This window comes from Rhinolophus ferrumequinum, chromosome 6 (genome assembly GCF_004115265.2).
Source record: "Rhinolophus ferrumequinum isolate MPI-CBG mRhiFer1 chromosome 6, mRhiFer1_v1.p, whole genome shotgun sequence".
In the NCBI taxonomy this organism is placed as follows: Eukaryota; Metazoa; Chordata; class Mammalia; order Chiroptera; family Rhinolophidae; genus Rhinolophus; species Rhinolophus ferrumequinum.
The window spans coordinates 980,517-1,004,195 of record NC_046289.1 but is presented as its reverse complement, the minus strand read 5'-3'; the positions used below and the strand labels follow the sequence as shown (position 1 = coordinate 1,004,195).

At 62.1% G+C, this 23,679-nt stretch overlaps 2 protein-coding genes across 2 annotated transcripts; one reads left to right on the top strand and one right to left on the bottom strand.

The window, feature by feature from the left end:
* Window positions 1-2,368: 2,368 nt before the first annotated feature.
* Window positions 2,369-10,651, top strand: C6H14orf180 (chromosome 6 C14orf180 homolog). The gene is made up of 5 exons (XM_033109279.1): window positions 2,369-2,516; window positions 6,741-6,867; window positions 8,388-8,517; window positions 9,943-9,978; window positions 10,342-10,651. The coding sequence occupies exons 2-5, from the start codon at window positions 6,757-6,759 to the stop codon at window positions 10,521-10,523; spliced, it is 459 nt and encodes a 152-aa protein (XP_032965170.1). The 5' UTR covers window positions 2,369-2,516; window positions 6,741-6,756; the 3' UTR covers window positions 10,524-10,651.
* A 707-nt stretch (window positions 10,652-11,358) lies between these two features.
* Window positions 11,359-23,438, bottom strand: TMEM179 (transmembrane protein 179). Its single transcript, XM_033109278.1, has 4 exons — window positions 23,048-23,438; window positions 16,169-16,306; window positions 14,783-14,861; window positions 11,359-13,966 (listed from the first exon to the last, which is right to left on the bottom strand). The coding sequence occupies exons 1-4, from the start codon at window positions 23,350-23,352 to the stop codon at window positions 13,787-13,789; spliced, it is 702 nt and encodes a 233-aa protein (XP_032965169.1). The 5' UTR covers window positions 23,353-23,438; the 3' UTR covers window positions 11,359-13,786.
* Window positions 23,439-23,679: the final 241 nt, after the last annotated feature.

The following is a 23,679-nucleotide window of genomic DNA, read 5'->3' as shown; positions in this document are numbered from 1 at the left end:
ATGCCCTCAGCCCCCAGTCCTGGGGAATGCTGGACTCCTCACCCTGCCACCCCTCTGACTTGGACTCCGCCCCACTGGTGGGCAATACTGGGGTTCAGCCAGTGTGCCCCAAATTGTCAGCTTGGGATTTGTGCTTTCCTGTTCCTACTGGAACCCTGGACATGACAGGTGGGGGCTGGGGACACGGTGGGCCCCTCTCCACCACAGGGCTGCACTCTGGGGCAGGGTCTAACCAGGAGCTGGACTCTGTGGTCAGCACATAGCCCTCCCGACCCCCACATCGCCCACGTTCTTCCCCATCCCCGCCGCCATCCTCCACCCCACCCCCACCTCTGACCCTAGTCCATGGGTTTTCCAAGAGCTGCACAGCTCCGGGATCAGCCTGGTGGGGCGGGGCGGCCACCAGCCCATAGTCTTGTCTGCAGGCCTGGCCTGTGTTCTCAGGGCCTGGGAAACAGCTACGTCCTCTCCCGCTCTGGGGCCAGTGGCCTATCCTTGGGGTCGCTGCTATTTCTGCCAAAGGGGAGAGGTAATTATAGCTCAGCCCTTGCCAGCTGGCCGAGCTCTGCAACCCGGCAGAGGGGCCTGGGGCAGGGACGCAGGCCAGCCGTGGATGACCCTGCAATCTTGTGGGTTGTACTCCAGACCAGAGCTGGCAGGAGGCTGAGCAGAAGCGGCCCCATCCACCTGCACGGCCCAGCGCCGGTGTCTCTAGGGGGCATAGGGGTGCTGCCCTCTGAGACATGCTGGACCATGTTGGACTGTGCCCATTGGAGGACACCACAGAGCCTTGCTGCCACTGTCCCTCACAGATTCAGCAGGAAGCAGGTGAGATCCCAGGTCAGGGGAGCAGAGAGATGCCCACTTACCATGTGAAAAGGAAGCCACCAGACCAACGAGACATGCTGCAGGTGGGCGGGCAGGCCGGGCGTGGGCAGAGGCCGGGCAGACGGCACACTGTGACCTTGGACGGGGGCTGAGAGGAAGGGGAGCCATCCTTCCTGTTCACCCAGGATGTGGACATTCAGTGTTCCAGCAGGCACAGTCCCAGGCAGACCAGGGTGGCTGGTGGCCCCAGAAGACGCAGCTCCCTGTGGGTCACGTGATGTGGTGTGGTGGCCGGCGCACTCCGCGACTTCCCGGGCCCTGGGCTCTGAGCCCTCCCAGCAGCGAGCCTGAGCTTTCCTCCCAGCACCTGCCTGGGGCCTGGCCCTCTGTGGGCGAAGTGGGCAGCTCAGTCCATTACAGCCCAGAAGTGGGAATATGGGCCTCTCCAAACATCCCAGGGCCATGAGCCAAGCACCGTCCCTTCAGAAGCCACCGGGAACCGGGGTCCAAGACCAGGGCAGCAGGCGTATGGAGTGAAGGGTCATGGGAAAGGGGACTGACCTCCCAGGGGACAGCAGGGCCCAGAGTAAGGCGCTGAGACCAGCAAGCCTTCCCCAAAGGCCCTGGGGCCTTGCTGAGGGCAGGTCCACGCAGGCGCAGAGAGCTAAACAGAAATGGCTCATTACTCAGCTCACTTGAGCCCAGGCCACCGCGTTTGGGAACCCCAAGAACTGGCCCTTTTCCGAGCAGAGGTCATCAGTGGGAATCCCCATCCTGGCCCGCTGTGCATGCATGGGGTCACCCATCCGGCTCAGGGCACACCATTTGGCACCTGCTGTATGCAGACACCCCCCAGGAGGCTTAGCAGCCATCTCTGTCCTCACAGTGCTCTGGATGGTGGGCAAACACCCCTATTCTATGTGGGGGATTGGAACTCGGGGGCAGTGACATGCGTGGGTCCACCTGCCCCATCTGCCAGGGTCGGCCGTCCCCACTCCCACGCACCCACTGTGTGCAGCAGATACACAGCCATTCCTCAGTCCCGTCGTCAACCCACACCCTAAATGTACCCCAGAGATGTGTGGGCCACACATCTCGGCGTGGGAAGGGGCCTCGGGGGCCAGACCAACTCCTGCTTTTGGTCCCCTGGCCACGGCCAGCCCGGGAGGCAAGCCCGACGCGGGAGCAGTCAGCCCAGCCGGGCCTCCCCAGGACTTCTCTTGCGTAATTCAGAAATATGAGTTATCTGGGAAGCTGCCAGCCTGTTCCCAGAGCCCCCACCACCCTCCAGCCCTCACACTGCCCCTCCTCCTCAGGCCAGGCTGGCGTGGGGGTGTCCCCCCCCCAGCACATTTTCCAGCCGGGAGAAGGCACAGCCTCAGTGTGTGGCCTCAGCCCCCTTTAATTCAGCCAAGCTGCTCAGAACAAACGCCTGACCTCTGGAAGGTCAAGCTCCACCCAGAGCCAGCAAGGCCCGCAGTGACAGCTCCCTCCAGGTCTGGACAGTCCGGAAGGCAAGGAGCTGGCCAGGGCCCTTGGGGCCACCCAGGCCACTGCCCCTCAGCTGTAACGGAATCTTCTCAGATGGTCTGTGAGCTCCGGCAGCTCCGGTTCCCACTCCGCTCGAGGCTCTGATCACCGGCAGGTGGGCAAGATCACCCGGTGGTGCGGCCCCTGCGGGAGCCCAGGTGGGTCGGGGCGTGTGTGTGTGTGTGTACGTGTGTGGTGTTGGGGGTGAGCAGGGGTCCCATGAGCTCCAGCCTCTCCTGCTCAAGGTCCTAGTGTGCTTCTCTCACCTCCATCAGCCCAGATGCCACTGGTGACAGGACAGCAGGGGGAGCCTGGCAGGGGTGGGGGTGCTGAGCCACGGCCAGCCACAGGGTCAGAGCTGAGGAAGGACCCCTCCCCGTACAGGGCAGGCACTGTGCTGGAGTCTCAGAGGGACCCTGGTGAGGATGGAGACACGCCAGAAGGCAGTGGGCAGACATGGGACAGGCAGAGTACGTGGGTACACAAAGCTGTGACAGCCTGGCCCAGGTGGAGGCGGGAAGCCCATTGGGTGGCATCACAGTGCCATGGGGTTAGGCTGGGTGGCAGGAGAGGTAGCTGGGCCCCAGAGCTCGGCATTTCCGAGGTGTTGAACCAGGAGAGAGCTAGCCCAGCCTGTTCCACACACCCCTGGAAGCTGGTGGGAGTGGCCGGCCGGGCTGGAGGGGCGACAGCCTGGGGCCGCTGGGCCCTGCGGGTGCTGGCACTATCTCCCAAAGGCTTCAAGCCAAGGGAGGGAGGGAAGAGGGCACCAGGCCAAACCCTACAGGCTGTCACAGTCTTGTGGATGTGTGGCCAGGCCAGACCTCTTCTCCTGGAAAGGGGTCAGGAGCCAGAGGTTAGAGGGGCATGCCCAGAGGAGCAGGGCTTCCCCAGGCCAGGGCAGACGCAGGGGTGACACTGGGCAGGCCCCTGGCCCTGGAGCTATTTTCCACCCTTTATCACCCATCTGTCACAAGCTGACCTCGAGCAGAGGGCACTCGTGTTACATTGTCCTTGCCGGAGGCCCCACAGCCTCTGGCTCCCACGCAGGCCCCTCCCTCCACTGTCTAGCCCGGGAGGGGGCACTGGGCAGGCAGCGGCGTGTGGGGGAAGTGGGAGGCAGTACTGAGAGCAGCCTTCACCTGCTGAGCGTGCCTGGACCACACCCTCCTTCCATGTTACCAGTGGGGAGACTGAGGCCCAGAGAAGCCTTCCATTGACTGAGGTCTCTGAACCAAAGGACAGCGTCCAGGACTCAAGCCAGTCCTGGGGGTCAGCAAAGAGCCCGCTGCCAGACTTAAGGGGGAGCTGGAGCCTGGGCAACACTGAGCAGGTAGGGAAGATGGAACAGAGAACAGCTCAGGCAAAGGCGCCCGGCCAGACAAGGCATCACGCTCCCTCCCGAGAGGTGTCAGGGAAAGGACACCCCGTAGGAAGCCCTCACCGTCCACACGTGGTATGGAGCGGTCCCCGGTGTATGAAGTCACACCCTCTGTCTGTGTAACACTAGACACAGTGTCAGTGGCGGATGTCACTGAGCACAGGCTCTGTCCTGGGCTTGTTTCTGAGCCCTCAACACATGCCACCTCACTCACCCTCACAAGAGCCCTCGAGGTGGTGGCTGTTATTATTCCCATTTTACAGCTGGGTGGGCTGAGGCACAGAGAGGTCAGAGAGCTGCCCAAGGTCACACCTGGTCACACGGGGCACATGATGGAGCTGGCTGAGCCTGTGCCAGAACCATGGCTGTGCTACCCAGTCACTGCATGGAAACACGCCCACACACGTGCACACACGCCCACACACGTGCACACACTTGCACATGAGTACACACAGGCTCACCCACTAGCATGCATGTGCACACTCAGACACACCATACATTCACATACACCACACACATATGCACACTGTTCTAGGTATTTTCGCCATAAACATTTATGCCACACAACTATTTGGCTGTAAGGCGATTTTGCCATGGGAAAAAAAATAACGAAAAATAAGAGATACATTAAACAAGACATATGAAACGTGAAAAATTAATAACAAAAGTAGGAAGACTTTATTGCCAAAATGAAAATACCCTGGCTTGGAAGTCTCAGCCACGTATGAGTGACAGCATGTGCTGCGTGCTGAGAGGCCACACAACATGACGCAGTGTCGTGGTCCTGTCGTACTCAAACTAGCTCCAGACGGCTGACTCGCGCTCTGGGAGGCTGTGTCAACAGCCACCTCCCACACATTTGCGTAGCTGATGAACTTGCCGGACGGTGGGGGGCGGCCGTGCTCCCAGAGGGTCTCCCCCCCCATGGCCAGTGCCTCGTGTAGGACGCAGTCAGCCTGCACGTCCAGTGCTCAGCTGCTCTCCTCCACTACCCGAGACGGCGTGCACACTCACCACCACCAGTCTGCTGTGGGGTAGAAACAGGAGTACCTGGGAGGGCTTCGGCGGCCCTCCCACAGCCGGCCATCTCATCTTCACCGCAAAACCGCCATATACACAAACTCACACACGTACGTCACACAATCACACAAGATGTACACTCACACGTACATACTCACACTCACTCATGTATCACACAATCACACAGACACACACTCACACATGTACACACAAGTACCAACTCACACTCACACATACATATTACACAATCACACACAGGTGTACACTCACATTACACAGCGTATACTAACACTCATACACGCATCATACAATTACATGCAGATGTACTCACACACACTCACATGTATCACACACAGATGTACACTCACACATGTACATTCTAATGCACACTTGTGCATATTCACACGCATGCACAGCACACACATGCTTACACTAACATGCATATGCACACTGGTACACATCTATGAATGTGCAGTTGCACTCACACACACTCACATTTACATGCATGCACATACACATATATGAGCACTTTCACACTTGCACACTCACACAAATGCATACACACTCACATGTGTGCACACACTTGCACGTTGCTGTCACTGGGGCAGACCTGGGAGCCTGGGGAGGGCCTGCACACAGTAGGGCTCCACATCTGGATGCCACCAACGGCCCTGCAGGTACCTGCGTGGTTTAGCCAGTTCCCAGCCTCTCCAGCCCGTTTCCACATCTGGAAGGTGGCCCTGGGACCAAGCCCCAGCCTTTGGGCCACCAGTGGTCTCGGCTATTGGCCCACAACTGGCCCTTCTGGCCACCCTCGGAGAGCAAGTCCTTAAGATGCACCGGCCTCCCTCCCATCTCTTCCTCCCTGAGCTGGCCGGCTCCTTCCATGACCCCATTAGCAATAAAAACCCTGATGCTGCGATAGAAGAAAATTGTTCCCTTTTGAAATAATTGAACAGTCCGGGCTCCAGGCAGCGTCTGCACAGGCGCTCTGCTTGTCTGTGATATTTCTGCTACTGAGGGTCCAAGGGACACAGCTTGCCTGCTGTCTCCCAGGAGGGCTACTGCATGGCAGCCCAGGGTCACACAGCACTCACCCAAACCCAGCCCTCCCTGCAGCTCCCTGGCTCCCTCCTTTTGGGGTGGCCATGCAGGAGCTGCACTGGGGAAGCCCCGTCTGTGTTTGACCTCAGTTTCCCCATGAGTGCAACAGGGGTGCGGGCCCATCACCCCCCAGGGCACTTGACGGACTGATGCTCAAAGCCCAGCTTCTCCTGCACGGACGGAGCCCAGCAGGGTCTGGCCAGAACTGGACTTGGGGAGACTCAAAGTCAAAGACCCTTCAAAGGAGGTGAAAGGAACCTCACCCCAGAAGGGCTGCACTTAGTAAGGACAGACAGGGGTGCACAGAAACCTCACCGCAATCAGGGGTCACAGATGACAGTGGCGGTATCACCTTACACAGTCAGTGAGCAGTAAGGGAGGGAGCGAGCGACAGAGACAGTCTGGGCAGGACCCAGGGGTGGGCCCACCAGCTCCAGCCCCACCTGGCAAGGCGGTGGGCTTGACCTAAGTGGCTTTCCCAGCCCCGCCCCCATCATTCACCTCCTGGAGTCTCCCTCATGAAAGGAGGCAGCAGAGGTATTTGCTGCAGCCTTATCTGTGACCTTCAAAAATTGCAAGTGGCAACAATGAGACGCAAACTTGGGAATGCCGGATACTGTGGCTGTAAATGAGGGACCTCAGCCCTGTGAAATGGTGCAAAGCAGCGGCATTGAGCAAGCCGTCAACCATACTTGTTTGGAGCAAGCAAGGTGCAGGTCTCTTGGTGCTGGGAGCACCTGGAAGGGCAGCGTGTCTGCTCGTGGGGGGGGCCAGCGGCAGGTGGGAGCCAGCCAGCTTTCTGTAGAGAATTTCTCCTCCTTTTGTCTTATTCCTACGAGAGTTGCTTGTGCAATAAAGGATGTCTTTGCTGACTTAGGACCATGCCACAGTAAATGAGGACTGTAGCACAAGCCTTGAGCCCCAGCTCCCGGCCAGAGGCAGGACATCAGGCCAGAAGGGATGCGACGGCCACTCCAGGCTCACCGACGCCCAGAACAGGGAGGGTAAGGCGGGGTCCCTGGCGGCCTTGGTCTCGGTGGCATGCCAGGGCCAAGGGCACCGGCTCCACGAGCTGAGCTCCCACTGGGGGCAGGGGGTAGGGGGGATAAAAGGGAAGCCTCGTTTCTGCCTTTGCCCCAGGACCCCTGGGCAGGGGAAATCACAGGGGTGAGGCGGTAGGCACAGGAAGAGACACTTTCAAGGTTTGGTCTGGCAGAGAGTGTGTCAGGCCCCCAGGGTGGGACACAGCAGGACCAAATGTTCACTGTGTCTGATCAGGGCCAAGGGTGAGGGTACAGCACCAAGGGAGGCAGGAGGCTGGGACAGACAGGACGTCAGAGGGACTGGGAGAGGCGGCGGGCAGAGGCAGAAGACATAGAAGCCATGGCGGGCTCTGGAGCGGGACAGTGATGGTCAGGGTGCTTCTCTGGTAAGGTCACCTTGGCAGCCCAGGGAGGAGGATACCGGAGGGGCAGAGAGTGGAGAAAGGAGGACCGGTGAGGCCGTCAGGAGGCAGCTGGGACAGGGCTGGACCCAGGACAAAGGGGCAGGACAGGGAGCACAGGGAAAGGCAGTAGGAGTTTCTCCAGAAGCAGATGGGCCCCGACTTCAGACCGAGTTCTGCTCTAGCTTCTGAGCTCACTGCCAGGCTGTGGTAGGCCACAGGCACAGATGTCCCCGCTAGGGGAGGGGACAGCCAAGCCCTAGGACCCGGTGGGTCTCGTGCCTCAGCAGAATGACCACAGCCCAGGCCAGCAGTGGGCTCTGTGCAGCCAGTGGGCCCCAGCCAGGAGCCACCTCCGAAGCAGCCCTGGCTCACAGGTGCTCTCCCTCAGAGCAGCCTGTTGTCACCATTTTACAGACAGGGACACTGCGCTCAGTGCAGTCTGGTAAGTCTGGCTCCAGCTTGCAAACTCTGAGAGGGAGAGAGGGGGCCTGGTGGGCACGTGTCCAGGCTCTGCCCTCCCTAGTGGCCCGGTGCTCACATCCCTCACCTCAGCCACAGGCAGGCGGGTGGCACAGACGCAAGGTGGGCTGCTAGACGTGCCCAGGTGCTGAGCTGGGACAGGGCCAGCTCAGGGAGCCCAGGCAGGGAGAACCCCACAGAGCGTTCCTGCAGCTCAGACGTGAACACAGCCATCAGTGTGTCAGTGACCAGCAGCTGCACTGTCACGATGGACGTGTGAAAACTATGACACACCCCTTGGGACTGGTGGGGGCCGAGCCTGGACAGGGGCCCGGGCCTGCGTGGCCACTGACCTCGTCCGTGGCACCACCAACATAGCCATCTGATCGGGGCTGGTCCCAGGCAGGGGTGGGGGGGCATCCCACCGGGCTGGGGCTGGGACTGGGGAGCGAGGGCAGGTCTGCAGAGGGTCTCCACACCATTGGGTCCCCCACAGCGGGTATGGCTGCATAAACCCAGAGGAGGGGCTGGGGTCCTGGCAGGGCAGCCTGTATCCAGCCTCCTGAGGGCCCCGCAGGAGGGGCTCACGTCCACCTGCTTCCCTCTGCTTCCACCCAGGAGGGCAACAGGGAGTGCCCCCCTTCGATCCTGAGACTAAGCCGGCCGGAGCACTGCGGCCACGGGGCTGAGCCACAGAGGACCTCGAGGCATGTGCGGTTCCACGAGCCCCTGGAGGTGGCCGTCCACTGTAAGAGGGGAGCTCGGCGACCTGGCCTGGGCTGCATGGGGAGGGGGGACAGCATGTCCCAGGACCTCACGGAGAGCCGTCCGGAGGGACCACAGCCAATGGTCTGCCTTCACAGGCGCAATGCCAATAATCCCGGGCCTGTGGGGTCAGTCTGGACAGAGTGGTGATGGTCAACAAAACAGCAGAGAAGCATATAAGCAGAGCTGCCCAAATGGTCACTGTCCTCTCAGGAAAGGCCGTGGGGCAGGCGTGCCTAATGCCCGCCCACACTTCTCACGGGGTCAGCCCCACACACACCCTCCTCCTTTGTTGCCCACCTCCCAAATTCTCCCAGCCCCCAGCCCAGGCGCCTGCTGATCCCCTGGTCCCTCACTCCCACCGTGGGCCTTCCCATGGAACACAGCCCGTGTCAGCTACCTATGCCGTGTAACAAATGACCACGAACTTCGCAGGCTCAAGCAACCCACATCTACTGTCTCGGTGTTCCCACGGGCTGAGGGTCTCAGCACAGAGTCAGGGGCGCTTTGCTCAGCACCTCACACAGCCGCACCAAGGGGTCAGCCAGGGCTGGGTCTCATCTGAGGTGCCGGGGCCCGGTCCAAGCTCACGGGCTTATCTGCAGAATTTGTTTCCTTGCAGCTGTAGAATCCACAGCAGCTGCACCTTCGAGACCAGTGCCAGACTCTCTGACCACCAGACCCTCTTTTGTAAAGAATTCACCTGATTGGATCAGGCCCACCCTAGATAATCTCCCTTTGGATTGACCCTGATTGGGGATTTTCATTATGGCTACAGAATTCCTTCCTCTTTGCCATATTCTGTTGGGTATAAATGAGCCACAGCTCCCCTGCACCGAGGGGAGGGGACCACACAGGCAAGAACATGGTGGGGGGCAATCATGAGAATATCTTCGATTCTGCCTGCCACAACCCCCTCAGGACTTCATAAAACTCACAGTCCTGAAACATGGGGTGCCTCCCCGACGGCCCCTGGAGCTCCCACCTGCTCCCCCCACCCCGGGTTCAGCCCTTGCCCCCATAGAGAGATCACGTCTCCCATTCCCCCCGCCCTGGAGCTTCTCAACAGCCCTGGGAGCAGACTGCAGAAGGCCAGCCCCTGCTGTCGCTGGCCCACCACCCCTCCAGGCCCCCCCCCAGGCTCCCCAAGGGGGTCACCACACCCTGCACATCTTGGAGCCCCACATTCTGGCAGCCTGACCCTGGAGCAGCGAGCCTAGGCAGACCACTCGGTGGTGTCGGGCAGACTCTACCACCTGGGCCTCCCAAGAGCAAATCGGGAGCGCTTGTATCTGACACGGTCTGTCTCGGGGTCCTTTGGGTGGGCAAGTGAGGTGAGAAGCCCGGGGGTGCAGGGCAGGCTCAGCATGCCCCCAGCGGGGCACCCACTCTATGCTCTCCTTCCCAGACATCGCCGGCAGGGAGCCCACTGCCATCGCCAAGGGTAAGTCCTCAGTGCTCATCCCCGCCTCCCAGGGACCCATGCCCTGCCTCCCCTCCCCAGGGGCCCTCGCCCTGCCTGTCCAGGCGCCCTTGGCCCCGCCTCCCCAAGCCCCAACCCCCCACCTCGCATGCAGTGCCCTGTTGCCCCAGCCCCAGGCCACCTCTGAGTATCCCCCCCAGAGGACCGGGCAGGGCTGGGGGACCTCCACACCCATGGGCACTATGGAGTCAGCCCCAGGACCCCACCCCAATGGGCAGAGCCACAGTGCTCTCCCTACTACCTCCCGCCAGCCAGCCCCACAGGGAGGAGGGAGCCCTGCGTCCTGCTGGGGCATCAGGCTCACCCTGCCCCCTCCGTCCCCAGCGTCTGGCTGGCCCAGTGCCCCTGCTGTCTCCCTGCTCCTGCGGCTGTCTGTGTGCGCCCTGCTGTTGCTGGCGCTGGCGCTGTACTGTGGCCTCGAGGACCTCCGGGCCCGGCTCCTCGTCCTGGTCCTGCACCTACGACACGCAGCCCTCGCCTGCTGGCACTGCCTCCTACAGCTTTGATGGGCACACGGGCACAGGAACCACGCCTCCAGCCCTGTGGCCCCCTGGCGGGCAGGGCTGCAAGGGCAAGCCCAGGGTGGGTCTGAGCGCCCTGGCATGGAGCAACACAGGGTGAACTTGGGGACCAAGGGGGGTGCAGGCGGGGCCGCTGGGAAAGGGGGCCCCAGGATTTGAGATCAGACATGGGGCCTGCAGCCTGGGGGCTGGAGCAGTGGCCCAGGCCTCTGCATTTTCACAGCCTGGACCTACTGACAGGCTTTGTTACGAAAGGGTTTCCACAGTCAGGACCCACACGCTCAGGCCCCCTGGGCCAGCCCGCTGGACCCCTCCCTGTCCCAGCAGATGTGGCTGTGTGCAGTAGCCTTTCAGGGACAAGGACCCCTCAGAGGTGAAACTGGCCTCTTATCGCTTCGGGCCTGCAGGGCCCAGACCTCGAAACCCTATCAGGAGAGACGGGTCTGGTTGTGGAGGTGGGTGGCAATGCCTCAAAGGCCCTGGATTCGTGTGCAGGGCAGGCCCCGGCACGCCCACCTTGGTGGTGGTGTTGGTGCCCAGGTCTGACCCTGCCCTGTATCCCAGCCTGGGGATTCTCACCGCCCAGGGGAAATGCGTCCTGTCCAGCTCCTGTCCAGAGAAACCTGAACGCGCCATCTGCTGTCACCTCTGGAAACCACGTGGGAGCAGTGGGACATGCAGGCCTGTGGTGGTGGACCTGTGGGGGCCAGCTCCTAGTTCCTGGAGGTTCAGGACCTCCAGGCGCAAACACAAATGCAGTTTTTAACCTTAAATGACAAGCAGATAAAACACTGAAACAAGGTGAGCTGATGCATCCACATTACAGGGGCCGGTATTTCCATGTTTATTTTGACTTTGAGAAATAGATACACTTAAGTTTACTTTCAGTTTAGCCAGAAGTAGAATTAAAACGAGGATGTCCGTTACCAAACAGCAGGGGATAAGCCAATGGGGTGGACGCTTGTCCGGAACCCTGGGTGTGCCTGCCACCTGCCCCTCCCGTCCAGTCCTAGAGGGGAACCCCTGCCCTCTGCAAAGGCACACAGTTCCTGTCCTGACACCCTCTTCCCTTCCTGGAAGCCCCCAGGGTGTGGACGTCTGGGGCTGCCCGTGCAGCCAGCCTGAGACAGGCCCAAGTGTCAGCAAAAGCCCATTCTGCGAGTGACACATGCAGGAAAGTGGACGCAGCTCTCTGCTAACCCGCCCCAGACCAGCTCTGGGAGATGCACCAGTGCGGACCCAAAGCTTCTGCAGACCCTTAGGCTCCAGAAGCCCACGTTCTACCCCTGCCCCTCCTTCTGGGCCTGGCTGGCTGCTGCCTGAATGGGAGGTGAAGCAGAGCCTTTCCACCCTCTGCTGGGAACAGACGAGGGGCCTTCAGGGGCTGGCAGGCAGGGCCCGGGTGACCAGATCTGCTTGGGGACCTCAGGTTCTGTTAAACACCACGCCCAAGAGACCCACTGCTCTGCCTGGAACTCTGGGCCAGGCCCTGGGGGCAGAGCGCCTCTGCCAAGCCGGGACCCTCAGTCACCTGGCACCAACCTCCCCCAAAGAGGCGCCAGCCAAGCAGTACCACAAGTGACCTGCCACGTCACTTCCCCGGCCCAGGCTGCCCACTCCACCCAGCACCACTGTCCAGGCCTCTGGAGGCCCCATGCCCCCACTAGGGAGACCAAAGCACTCACTGGCGGTGAGAGCCACAGATGTGAGGAGCCGGGGTCTTCCTCCCCCTGGAGGGTGGGGAGCAGCTGCGGGGCCAGCCCAGGAAGTTAAAATTGCTTAGAGAGCCCTGGGGTGGGGTGCAGGTACTCTTACACCTGGTACCCCACTCCTGGATAGGACACGGAGGACTGAGTGCAGGTGGGGAAGCCAGGAAGCCCTTGGAAGAGGGGGTCCATGGCCAAGCAGGACCCCCTGGCTGCTCATCACTGAGCTCCTGGCTCCTGGATGCCCCTGCTCCCCCACCTGCCACTGTGTGGTGTGGGCAGGATTGTGCCCTCTGGGCATTGGGGCCTCAGAAGGAAAGGCAGCCCCCTGCCCTGGGTGGTGGGGGCACGGGGCACCCCACAAGATGCGGCCCGAGGGGCTGTGCAGGGCAGCGTGTGTGCTCACCTGCTCTGGACACGGCCCACACCTTCCTGTGCACACACGTTCGTATGCACACCTGTGTATGCACGTGCTGTGTGCTTGTGCATATGCATGCCCGGGTACATTTCTGCACACGCGTGCTCGTGTACATGTGCTCACACGTGCACAGACACGTGCACACACATGCTCACGAGCACACTCATGAGCCGTGTCTGGGCATGTCCACACGCACGTATACACGCATGTGCTCTCACACACTCCTCTGCACACGTCCCCACACCCCCCTTCCCGTGCAGCCTCACGTGTGCACACACGCCTTCACTGCATGTGCACTAGTATCGCACACGCACACCCTCATGTGTACATACTGACACCTGCAGTGGCACCTGGCCCCATCCGTCCCTGCCAAGCGCAGGCCCAGCCCACACACTGTGAGACAAACACGGCACAGGGGCCGCTAGGAGTCAGGCTACACAGGGCTCCCCCGGGCAAGTCCTGCGGCAGAGAACAGAGGGAACCACCGGGCACTGCAGCCGCTCCCCAGGACACCCACGCAGCCACCTCCTGAGTCCAGGCCGACACCACTGCCACTGCAGTTTCAATGTGGAGACCAGGCCTGGCAACCTTGGGGCCCTGGAGTGGGAGCAGAGGGGACGCAGCCCTGGGGGGGCCACCTCCGGGGCCAGAAGGCGGGCAACGCATGTGAGCCCCTGCTGTCCGTCTCGGGGTTCTTGGCCCACACACCACTCAGGAGCAAGTAACAAGAGTGACGTGTGACCATCGTGGGCTGCTGGGGTCCGTCAGGGACACGGGCTGCTGCCATGGAGTCACACACAGAATGACACCTGGGCAGGGGCGGTGTGGACCACCGCAAGCCCGATGGCCAGAGGGGTCTGCGAGGCTGGACGCCCTCCAGCCAGGTCCCATCAGGCAAGTGCAGGAAGGCTGGAAGAGGCCCTCGCTGCCCAGCCCCTGTGCTGCCCCCACCAGGTCAGCAGGCGGCCGGGCTCACCGCGGAGGTCGAGGTGCTGGCTACACACAGGACAGACACGCAAGGCTCTGCGGCCTGGGTGGGGGCCCAGGCAGAGCCCCTGCCACGCCCCCAGGACAAGCCGTGTGCCCCCAGGCAGCTGGGGGCACCTGGGGGCCGCCCGAGGACATTAGATGACGGCACTCTTCTCCTCCTGGAAGGAGGTCCGGGAGGCCGGCCTGGCCAGCAGCAGCTCCTTCTCGTGAAGCAGGCTGTCCAGCAGGTCCTCCTGCCGACAGCTGTGGTAGACTTTCAGGAAAGCCAGGACGGTGAGGGCCAGCCAGGCCAGCCACGAGGCCCAGAGGCCAAACTGCAGTGAGGGCGGAGAGCAGGGTCAGAAGCCGCCCACACCTGGAGCCTCGCTCCTCTGTCTCCACCCACTCCCAGGAAAGGGACAAGGGACAGGACCTGCTGGGAGAGGAACAAGACAGGACAGGAGGGTCCAGCCTTTGCTACCTTCCTCATGGGGGGTGGAGGGGGAAGCCAGGTAGCAGGTCTCCTCCTAGCAGCTCCAAGGAGAGCTGGTCCCTAAGGAAGCCTCCTGCGGTGGCCAGAACAAAGTGACCTTCATCGGCTGGCCGTTTCCAAACAGTTGAAGGAAATAATGGAATCAGAACCAGGCCTGAGCCTCGTTAACCGGCTCTCATCTGTCATCAGACTCCTCTTGCTCTTTCCTTAATCTACTTGGTTTGAATTACGGCTGAAGCATTTTCCACTAAATCTGCGTGAAGCCATCTCTGGCAGTTTCAGCTCCTGTCAGCGAAGACCCTTCGGACCTACCGCTGTCCAGCCCCCCCAGAGGGCTCCGCCCGTTGCAAGAGTCCTTGGATTGGCCACTGGCCACCACAGGCCTTGAGCGGCCAGTCTGGGTCTGGAAGCGCACCTGGATGCCCTCGAGCCCTGCTGGGTGCTGGAAGGAGCCAGCCCCACCCTGGCATGCCCTCCTCAGGGTCATGAGTGTCATCTGCTGGGAAACAGATGCAGACAGGTCCTCACTGACCACCGACATGTCCCGACATGTCCTGACATGCCTGCGTTCGGCCCCCGGAGTCAACCATGGTTTCCTGGAGGGCAGGGTATGCCCCCTTCCTGCCTGGGACCTCACCTACCTGGCAGCACCGCCTACCTGGGCAATCGCAAACTGATCGTAGAAGGCAGAGTTGTCCACGTTTAGCTCCAAGTCGACGCCTTGCAGCTCTTCGCAGCTAAAACGCAAGACACAGGGGAAGGTGACTGCCGAGCCACCAAGCAGAAGCAGCAGCGAGCATCGCTCTGAAGGGCAGGGGGTGTCCCCAAGGTAGGGCAGATGGGAGCCTCGACGCCCTGTCTGTGGGGCAGGGACCCCACACAGCCAGCCCACCTGGCCCTGGACGGTGGGGGACACCAGGGCCGGCCGGGCTTCCGGGCCTGGAGTGAACGAGGCCTGGGCTCCCAAGCCCAGTGACCTCCCAGGTGAATGGGGCCCAGAGAGGGAGGCCCAGAGGCCCGGGCTCACCCTGGAGGGGTTGGGGGTGGCGCTGAAGGGCTGGAATCATTGTTCGTAGGGACAAGAAAGCTGGGCGTCTCTCTAGAGAAGCCCCAAGCTATGCCCAGGGGCCCCCCAGGCTCTGAGGCCTCTGGGAGGGTAAGGAAGCAGGTGGCCTGGGGGCCCAGTGAGCAAAGGCCAGCTCAGCGTGGGCGAGACACCCCCACCATGGAGGGGCTGCCTGGGGGGGTTCCCAAGGAGCCACCCACCCAGCGTGCTCAAACCTTCCCCCAGTGTGTGCCCCAGGCCACAGCACAGGCCCCCAGGGTGAGGGAGCCGGCTCAGCCACCTTACACTTTGGGGTTCCAGGTCTGCTTTTGCTGCAAGACCCTGGAGCCTCTAAAAATGGTGAGCCCAGGTCCTGCCTTTCCAGGGTCCTGGCTGGGGCACTAGACGCTGCCCCTTAGGGCTGGGCAGTGGGCGGCCCCTCAGGGACTCCGGCAGTCACTGTGCTCCATCCGGGGCGTCCCCCAAGCAGACAGTGCCCCCTGCTCAGGGCCCAGAGCAGCCACTCTGGCCCCAAAGACCTCTGTCGCCAATCTGAAGCTTCTGCTCCTGTTGCTCACCACCCCAGCACCTCTCAAACCCTCCGAGACCAACAGCCCAGCTACGACAGGGGCCGGCCCTCTGCCTCTGCAGGCAGCGCCGGGCACCGTCTCCAGGGCCTTCCGCTGTGTGGCCGTATCAAGGCACCGGGACCTGGAGTCCACCCTGCGGGGTCCTGTCCACCCACATGCGGGATGTGATGGGGCAGCTGGGAGCTCGAACCTCCTGGACCCCCACTCCTCACCCAGAACCCTCCAGTGTCCGTGGGGACCCCGCTCCATATGAAGCTTCAGGTCCCTGAACCAGGAAGGGACAGTGATGTCACAGGGGCAGGTCCCAGGGAAGGAGCTGGCAGGTGTACAAAGGTCGGGGCACGGGTGGGATGAGCAGAGCTACGGGCTCGGGATGGGGCCCGTACAGGAGGGAGCGGCCCGGGCACACCTGTGGGGCACGGTGCCCTTCTCAGTGACGGCGTCGCACCACATGGTGAAGCCCACGCTCACGATGGTGCTGGCGATGAAGACGAGGAAGACGACGAAGGCACTGACCAGCAGGTTCAGGAAGGCGTACAGGAAGGAGCTGCGGGGAGCACGGAGAGGGTGGTCACTGGCACCACCCCCCGCAGGGCCCGGCCCAGCCCTCAGGTTTCCAGCTGGGGCGACGGCCTGCAAGGGGCCGCGGCTGCCCCTCACCCTGCAGTCCCTCCTGCTGGCCCCAGGCTGCCGACCCATCCTCCCAAAGACCCAGGAGTGGGAACTTTTGTTCCCACTGTGTCACAGAGGAGGCAGGGCAAGCCTGAGGCCAACGCCGCTCGGTCCACCAGCTCACCTGCTGGAAAGACGCCATTCAAGGCCATCCACCCACATGGCCATCAACGCTGCTGGCCTGGACCTGCGCGAGGGTGCCACATGACCCGCTCTCATGTCCCCATTGCAAGCTAAAAGGCTGAGCTGTGATCAGGGCAGGGGTGGGGGGACACGGGAGGCAGGGCCGTGAGGATGGGGCTCGCTCATGGCCGGGCTGCACCGCCCCTCGGGGCCAGGGCCTCCCCAGGGTCCACACGGGTACGGATCCCCTGGGCTGCCCTCTGACAACATGGGGGCACGTTCTCAGAACACCCCACGCCACCACCAGACTCCTGTCCGGGCCGCAAACACCCACCATCCGCCATCTCTGAACCGCCCCCTCAGGATGCAGAGTCCACCTGTGAGCCCCAGACAGACGGAGCCTGCAGAGGCAGGAGACAGGACTGTCCCTCGGGAGAGGGGGCACCACAAGGGGAGCCCCCTCAGGTGGGACGGCTGCCCAGGTCCTCCTCTCACCTGCTGTCAGGTGTGATGTGAACACCAGCCAATCTGAGGTAAACGATCCATGTGGACACGCTTCACAGTGAACATTTACTAAGCAAGGTCTCAGCTGGCAGCTCAGCCACGAAAACACCCAAGCTGCCGTCATCCGTGTGCTGATTGTGGACCCAGGCAAGGCGGGGGCCACACACGTCCATTCATTCACGCCTTCATTTATTCACTCATGTGACAGGCACTTTCTGAGCCTCAACCCCGCCCCCACCCCATGCTGGGCTCTGGAGACAAAGGATTCAAAAAACGACACAGTCCTGGCCCCAGGAGGCACCTAGGCCGAGGGCACCAAACCCAGCGTGAAGTACACATCACCAGGCCGCTTGATGGCAGCCGGAACCGCGTGCGTCTCTGGGGAAGGATCCCACTGGGCTGTCCTCTCGCCCCAGCCACACGGCTGCACAGACACAGAACTGCCTGCCGGTGGGGGGGCCTGAACCTTCCCAAGAGCCTCTGGAGGGGTGAGGCAGCAGACGCCGTTCTTACAACCGCAGCCGCAATCACACCGCCAAGGCAGGGGGAGGGGCTGGCCAGCGGGTTTGCGTGTGTGCTCACACATACACACGGGGCTTAAACCCAGGTGACGGAGGTGAGAAGCGTGTGCCAGTAAGACCGGCACCGCGCCTGGCACAGCGCCCGCCACATGCCAGCTCCTCTGAAGACCAGCACCTACTGCACAGCTCGCACGAGCTGGCTGGGCCCCCACAGCCCGCTCCCCGCTCAGTGTCAAGGTCCTGTTTGCTGCTCGACTCCCAGGTCTGCCCGAGCCCTGGGGGCTTTCCTCGTGCGTGGGTGGCTCTGCGGCCCCTGCCCAAACTGGACCCGCCGGGCTGCTGTCTTCCCGGCTCTTCAGATCCCTCCCCACCCCTGCCAGGAGGCTGACCTGAGGGGACCACGGCTATGACCCCTCCGTGGCTCCTGGTTGAGTTTGGCCAATGGGAACGGACGTGGGAGGAGAGGAGGTATGTGTTCACCCCCAGGTCCCTCCTGGGGGCTGTCCCAGGCTGGCTGAGTTCCCCCAGCCAGGTCCCATTCTTCTCCACGCAGCGCCTTCCACGTAACCCTCCCCTTCCCAGTCCCTCCGGCTGGGCATGGTGACAGGGACATGGCGAGTCATGTTTTGGCTGGGACCCTGGCAGACACAGTTCTGAACTGCAAAATACATCCGGGTGGGGTGCCCTGGATAAGAGGTCAGGGTCTATAGTTGCAAAGAGGGGTACAGTAACAGCACGCCCCTCCGAGGCTGTCACCAGGCAGAGCTGGTGTCAGACCTGGCTGCCCCTTTGCCAGTGTGTGACCTTCAGCAAGTCACCCTCTGGGCCTCTGTAAATTGCGTAGTAAGAGTCCCCCACTTGGTTACCATGGAAACTGAGGGGGCTTTGTGGGTGAAGGCCTAGAGCACTGCTGCTGGGGGCTCATGTGCTCCCAGCCCCTCCCCAGGACATCCAGCCCGGGACAGGCTCCCTGCTCGCTGGGCCCTGAACGAGGCACACCTGGAGATCTGCATACGGGGCTGGGCCCAGGTTGCCACAGGAGATGGGGGTGCAGGAGCTGGGGTCGGAGAAGCTGCTGGGTCACCCTGAGCAACAAGATGGCAGGAACTGTGGCTCGGGGGCCAGCTGGGCCCTGTGGGGCAGCGGGGCTGGCTGGGGCTCAGGCTGTGGCACGTCCAGCACGCAGGAGCTGGTGCTCCGCGGAGGTTACCCCGAGCCCACACCCAGCATCTCGGTCCTAGACGGCCGCTCCGCTCCAGCCAAGGAGAACTCGGTGGTCCCGGCAGCAGGAGGGGCTTCCACAGGCAGAGTGAAGGAGCAGCCTGCCCTCAGCGCACAAGTGCAGCTCGCGGGGACCACTGGCTCCATTGCGGCCCTCTGCGGCCCCCACCAGCACCCATCCTGCAGGCACCAGTGTCCCAGACATGCCAGCTGCTCTCCGCAGCGGGCCTCCCTGTGGGGAGGGATGGCCAGGTGCAGAAAGCAGGCCACCGGGACAACCAGCCAACGTCAGATCCTGCTCCCTGCACCGGGAGCGGTGTCCCCACACTCAGTACTGAATTCCAGAGAGGGTCAGGAGTGGCCTGTCATTCCTTGTGCAGCGGAAGCACCCTCTACCCAGCAGGCCCAGGATGCAGCCGGATTCTGGGTCCAGCCAACCCACCTCTGAGGGTGGTCTACAGCACAAGCTCCAACAGAAGAAAACCCAACTGTGGAGACGGCCAGACACTCCAGCTGCATCCCTAGGAAACGGGCACGGCTCAGGGAGGGCACCAGGCTGGGTCTCCCAGCTAACAGCTTCTTCCTACTCCTTGTCCATTCTGGTCGGTTTCCTCAGAACTCGCCAGAGCTCTACAGATTTTTGAAGAACTGGGTGTGCCTGGAGTCTCACTCGCCCCGGCCCCCAGAGTTCATACCACCCCACCCCTCCCCTTCCCCCGGGATTGGACGGGGCAGCAGTCAGGACCAGGGAGGCCACATGCACACACAGGGTTAACTGCATCGTTCTCCAGCAGCCTCTCAGGGTACCCTGCCTGGATGTGCCGTCTCCATGGTGACAGCATCCTGGGAAGCCCTGGGAGTGATTTGCAGGCTGAGGGAGGCGTGTGGGCAGGCAGATGGGTTGTTTTAACCCAGTGCTCCCCAGCCATCAATCACAAACCGCTGCCACCTGGACGCCACGGGGCTCCCGCTCGGGCAGAGCTGCCTAGGCCCCCCAGCTCGTGGCTCACCCTCAGCTCATCCACCTGCACGGAAACAGCGAGGCACCCAGGAAGCCACAGGTGCCAGGTGCACTGCCTCATTCCTTCAGTCAGCAGCCAGGGTGCGCCGTGCAGAGCGCTGCCCCTACCCCTTCTACCCTTACAGTTCTGGGCACAAGTTGTCAGGGACCCCTCCACACAAGGCACACCCTGCATGAGGACGGAGCTGGCACCATGGACACGGTGTCTGACCCACGAGCTCGGGACCCAACCTCAAGCCTGTCACACAAACCAAAGGGTGCGGCTCTGCCCTCGGTCTCGATGGGGTCCTGGGTGGTCTCTGAAGTTGGACTTCTAAGACAACTAATGTGCACACCAGCCCTACACAGGCTGGGCCCCCTACAATCCGCATGTGACGGGGGGTGATGTCCTCAGTGGGCTGGACGTCTCGCGCTATCAACGGCCCTGAGAGCCCTCGGCCATCACAGGAGCGCACCTGACTGCCCTCCCCGGCCTCCTGCCGGCCCAACTCCTGCTCGCCTGGTGGACACGGCTTCACCGATGACTGAGCTGGAATTGGCTTCTCTGGTCAAGCATCTCACCTCTGGCGGACGAGGCCGGCCCCGCCTTCCTGGGGGTCTGAACACGTGGACACAGCAAGCCTGGAGGGCTGAGCGCTTGGCCAGATTGTGAATCTGCAAAGCTATCGGGGCCAGGACAGTGACTGCGAAGCAGCGGGTCTCAGGATGCAGGCACCTATCTGTCATTCATTCAACAAACATTAATTCGGTGACCCCTGTGCTCTGCCCTGCGCTCAGCCCCCAGCACACTGAGGAATGAGGCGCATGCCTGCTTTGGGCTCATCCAGCCCAGGGTCCCCTCCAATGGGCAGCCATGGCAGCTGTGACTGAGTCCTACAAGCAGAAGTACCATGAAGAGCTGGCACTCTCCACAGACGTCACCGCAGCTGACGGACTGCCAGCCGGACTGTGCGCTGGACGAGGTGGGGCAGGTGGAGGCACTGCCCATGGAGCCAACCCTTCCTGATGGCCCAGGGGGACATTGTGCAACAGGTGTCCCTACACAGGATAGGCTGGCCCCAGCCTTGGCTGCCATGACAGAGCCTGGACAGAGGTCACTGGTGGTGGGACCAGGTGAGTCCCTGGAACGGACGCAAAGGGAGACAAGACCCGAGATGTTCCTCCAACCAGGCCACTTTCCCAGCAGCACGACCGCCCTCTGTCCAGAAGACGAGCAGAGCGACAAAACACAGGGAGGCGCGGGAACTCCCCCAGCCTCCGTTTCTACCTTTAAAATGGGGGTGGCGATGGCAGTTCCACGGAGCTGAAGGGCACCTTCCACAAGATGACAGGGACAGAAGCTGCTGTTATGAATTCCCCAGGTTTGCCGTGCACTTTGTGTGAGATGGGCGGCCCCACAGACGGGGCCCTACCCAGAGAGCTGCTGGTGTCCTTGCCAGCTAGAGCCTGAACGCCTTGAGGCCACTTGTCCTGTGGGGACAAGCTGGAATGATGGGCACGATTTGATGGCCAAACCATGGCCCCCATCTGGCCTATGTCCACTGCCCTCAGCTTCCCAGGCTGAAGGGACATCAAACTACCCACCCTGCTGACCATCCCATCCTCTTCCTAAGACCCCGTCTCGTGTTCAGAGATCCTTCTCCTGCCCCAAACTGCACGAGGACTCTACCTGGGGTAACACCTGGACATGGCAACGTGGGTGCAGATGATGTGACCTCAGGACACCAGCCATCGAGCGGCATGAGGAAGGAGGAGCCTGGCAGCAAGGCAGAGCCCCAGCCCCACAGCACCTGGAGGCCTCCCAGGCTGGCACCTGGCTGCCTGCAGACCCCAAATCCAGAACCTTGCTGTAGGGGGTTGACTCGTGTCCCCGCCAATATATGTCCACGTCTTCACCCCCAGTACCTGTGACTGACCTTAATTGGAAAGAGGGTCTTTGCTTGTCATTAATAAAGATGTCAGGACGAAGTCGTCCTGGCCTTACAATTAGGGTGGTCCCTAAACGCAGTGACTCATGTCCTTAGAAGACATGAGAGAAGAGGCCACATGAAGAGGAAGACAGAGACCTGGCACGATAAAGCTCCAGGCCGAGGAGCACCAACCAGCTGGGAAGAGGCCTGCAGCACCCTCTCTGCAGAGGGAGCCAACCCCGCCGACACCTGGATTTGGCCTTCCGCCTCCAGAACTGTGGGAGAAGGAATTGTTTCAAGCCCCCATTTGTGGCACTTTGGTACGGCAGCCCGGGAAACTCACACATGTGGTTTGCTAAGATGAGCCTCATCCCACTCGCTTCCAAAATAGGTGCCAGAGCAGGAAAAGGTGAAGAGGAGAATGGGGGCCAGGAGGAAAGGAGGCTTGTAAGGAGAAAGCAAGGCCCTCATCACAAAGCCGGACCCTTCCGACAAAGCAGGGCCCTTCACATCTGCTCCCATGTTTCCCCAAAAATAAGACGCAGCTCTAATGCGTCTTTTGGAGCAAAGATAAAAATAAGACTCGGTCTTATATTATATCATGTTACATAAGACCTGGTTTCATATTATAGTAAAATAATACCTGGTCTTACATTAATGTTTGCTCCAGAAGATGCACTAGAGCTGACGGTCTGGCCGGGTCTGATTCTCGGGGAAACAGGGTCCCTCCCTGGCATCCCCCAGCCAAGGCCTGAGCGTTAGCTATGGGCCTCGAGGGGCTTCCCTCCAGACTTTCTTCCACCATCACCCTTCCCAGGACGACGGGGATGAGGGGAGTACTCCCCAGGATGCCCTGTCGCCCCCTCCCCCACATCCACCAGGAGCACAGCAGAGGTCGGAGCCCGGAATGGAGCTGTCCGCGGTGCTGACGGGTGTGGCCGGGATGAGCCACCGAGGGAGGCCCAGGTCTGCTCGGAGATGAGATGAGCGCGCCGGGGTGTTGGGGAGGTGGTAAATCCCGGAGGCCAGAGGTGATGCCCCTTTGCGATGGGAAGCACTGGCCTCCTACGGAGGACCAAGGAGCGGTGAGCGTCATGGTCCCTGGGTTCTGCGTGTAGACAAAGGGCAGTGTGCCTGGAAGTGGTGAGGGCCCAGGGTTGCTATCCTAGGGCCTCCAAGCTCCCGGGGAGATGGAGGGACTCACGCTCCTCCTTGGGAGAAGGAGAGCCTGGAGGCTCTGGGGACACGGAAGTGGCACCGTGCCCGGGGGTGCGGGCTGGTCTGTTGGGGCAAGGCGGCCGCTAGGTCCCACTTACCCCTCGTGTCCTTTGCAGAGGAAAAAGAGCGTGCGCCAGGCGTGCGCGGCGGCGAGCAGCAGCGACAGGAGGCTGGTGAGCAGGCCGAAGCGGCAGGCGGCCGGCGGGCCCCACTCCTGCACGGTGAAGCGCTCCCGCTCCTGCACCGTCAGGTTGGCGCTCAGCCACATGCCCTCGGTGAAGAGCAGGCAGCGGCCGCGGAAGTCGTGGCCGTTCTCGGACAGCGGGACCACCACCACGAAGCTGAACAGGAAGGCCAGGAAGTAGCAGACGCACTGCGCGAAGAGGAAATTGTTGAGCGCCATGGCAGCGCCAGGAGGGCGAGGAAGCGCCGGAGGAGGCCGGGGGCGGGCTGGGGGCGCGGGGCGCGGGGCGCGGGCTGCGGGCCGCGGGCGGGGAGCCCGGGCCGCCGGAGTCTCCGAGCGCCGCGCGCAGGCCCGGCCGGGGAAGCGCGGGAGGCTGCGCAGTGAGGTTGCCGGCGGGCCCTGCGCGCCCCGCCCGGGATGCGTGCGCAGCGGCCGAACGTGGGCCGCTCCTGCGGTCAGCACTGCGGACAACTCCCGGGGGCGGGCGGGACGGCGGCGAAAGGCAAGAGTGGCTGGGGGTGAGCCACGCTGGAGAAAGGGGGTACC

What these genes read in the sequence shown, in the direction of transcription:
- C6H14orf180 (XM_033109279.1), top strand. Translation starts at nt 6,757, where the DNA reads ATGAGGACTGTAGCACAAGCCTTGAGCCCCAGCTCCCGGCCAGAGGCA. An exon ending in CGACGCCCAGAACAGGGAGG is followed by an intron (nt 6,868 to 8,387) that starts GTAAGGCGGGGT and finishes GCTTCCACCCAG; the next exon opens with GAGGGCAACAGGGAGTGCCC. An exon ending in CCTGGAGGTGGCCGTCCACT is followed by an intron (nt 8,518 to 9,942) that starts GTAAGAGGGGAG and finishes TCTCCTTCCCAG; the next exon opens with ACATCGCCGGCAGGGAGCCC.
- TMEM179 (XM_033109278.1), bottom strand. Translation starts at nt 23,352, where the DNA reads ATGGCGCTCAACAATTTCCTCTTCGCGCAGTGCGTCTGCTACTTCCTG. An exon ending in AAGGGCACCGTGCCCCACAG is followed by an intron (nt 14,862 to 16,168) that starts GTGTGCCCGGGC and finishes CTTGCGTTTTAG; the next exon opens with CTGCGAAGAGCTGCAAGGCG. An exon ending in ATCAGTTTGCGATTGCCCAG is followed by an intron (nt 13,967 to 14,782) that starts GTAGGCGGTGCT and finishes CCCTCACTGCAG; the next exon opens with TTTGGCCTCTGGGCCTCGTG.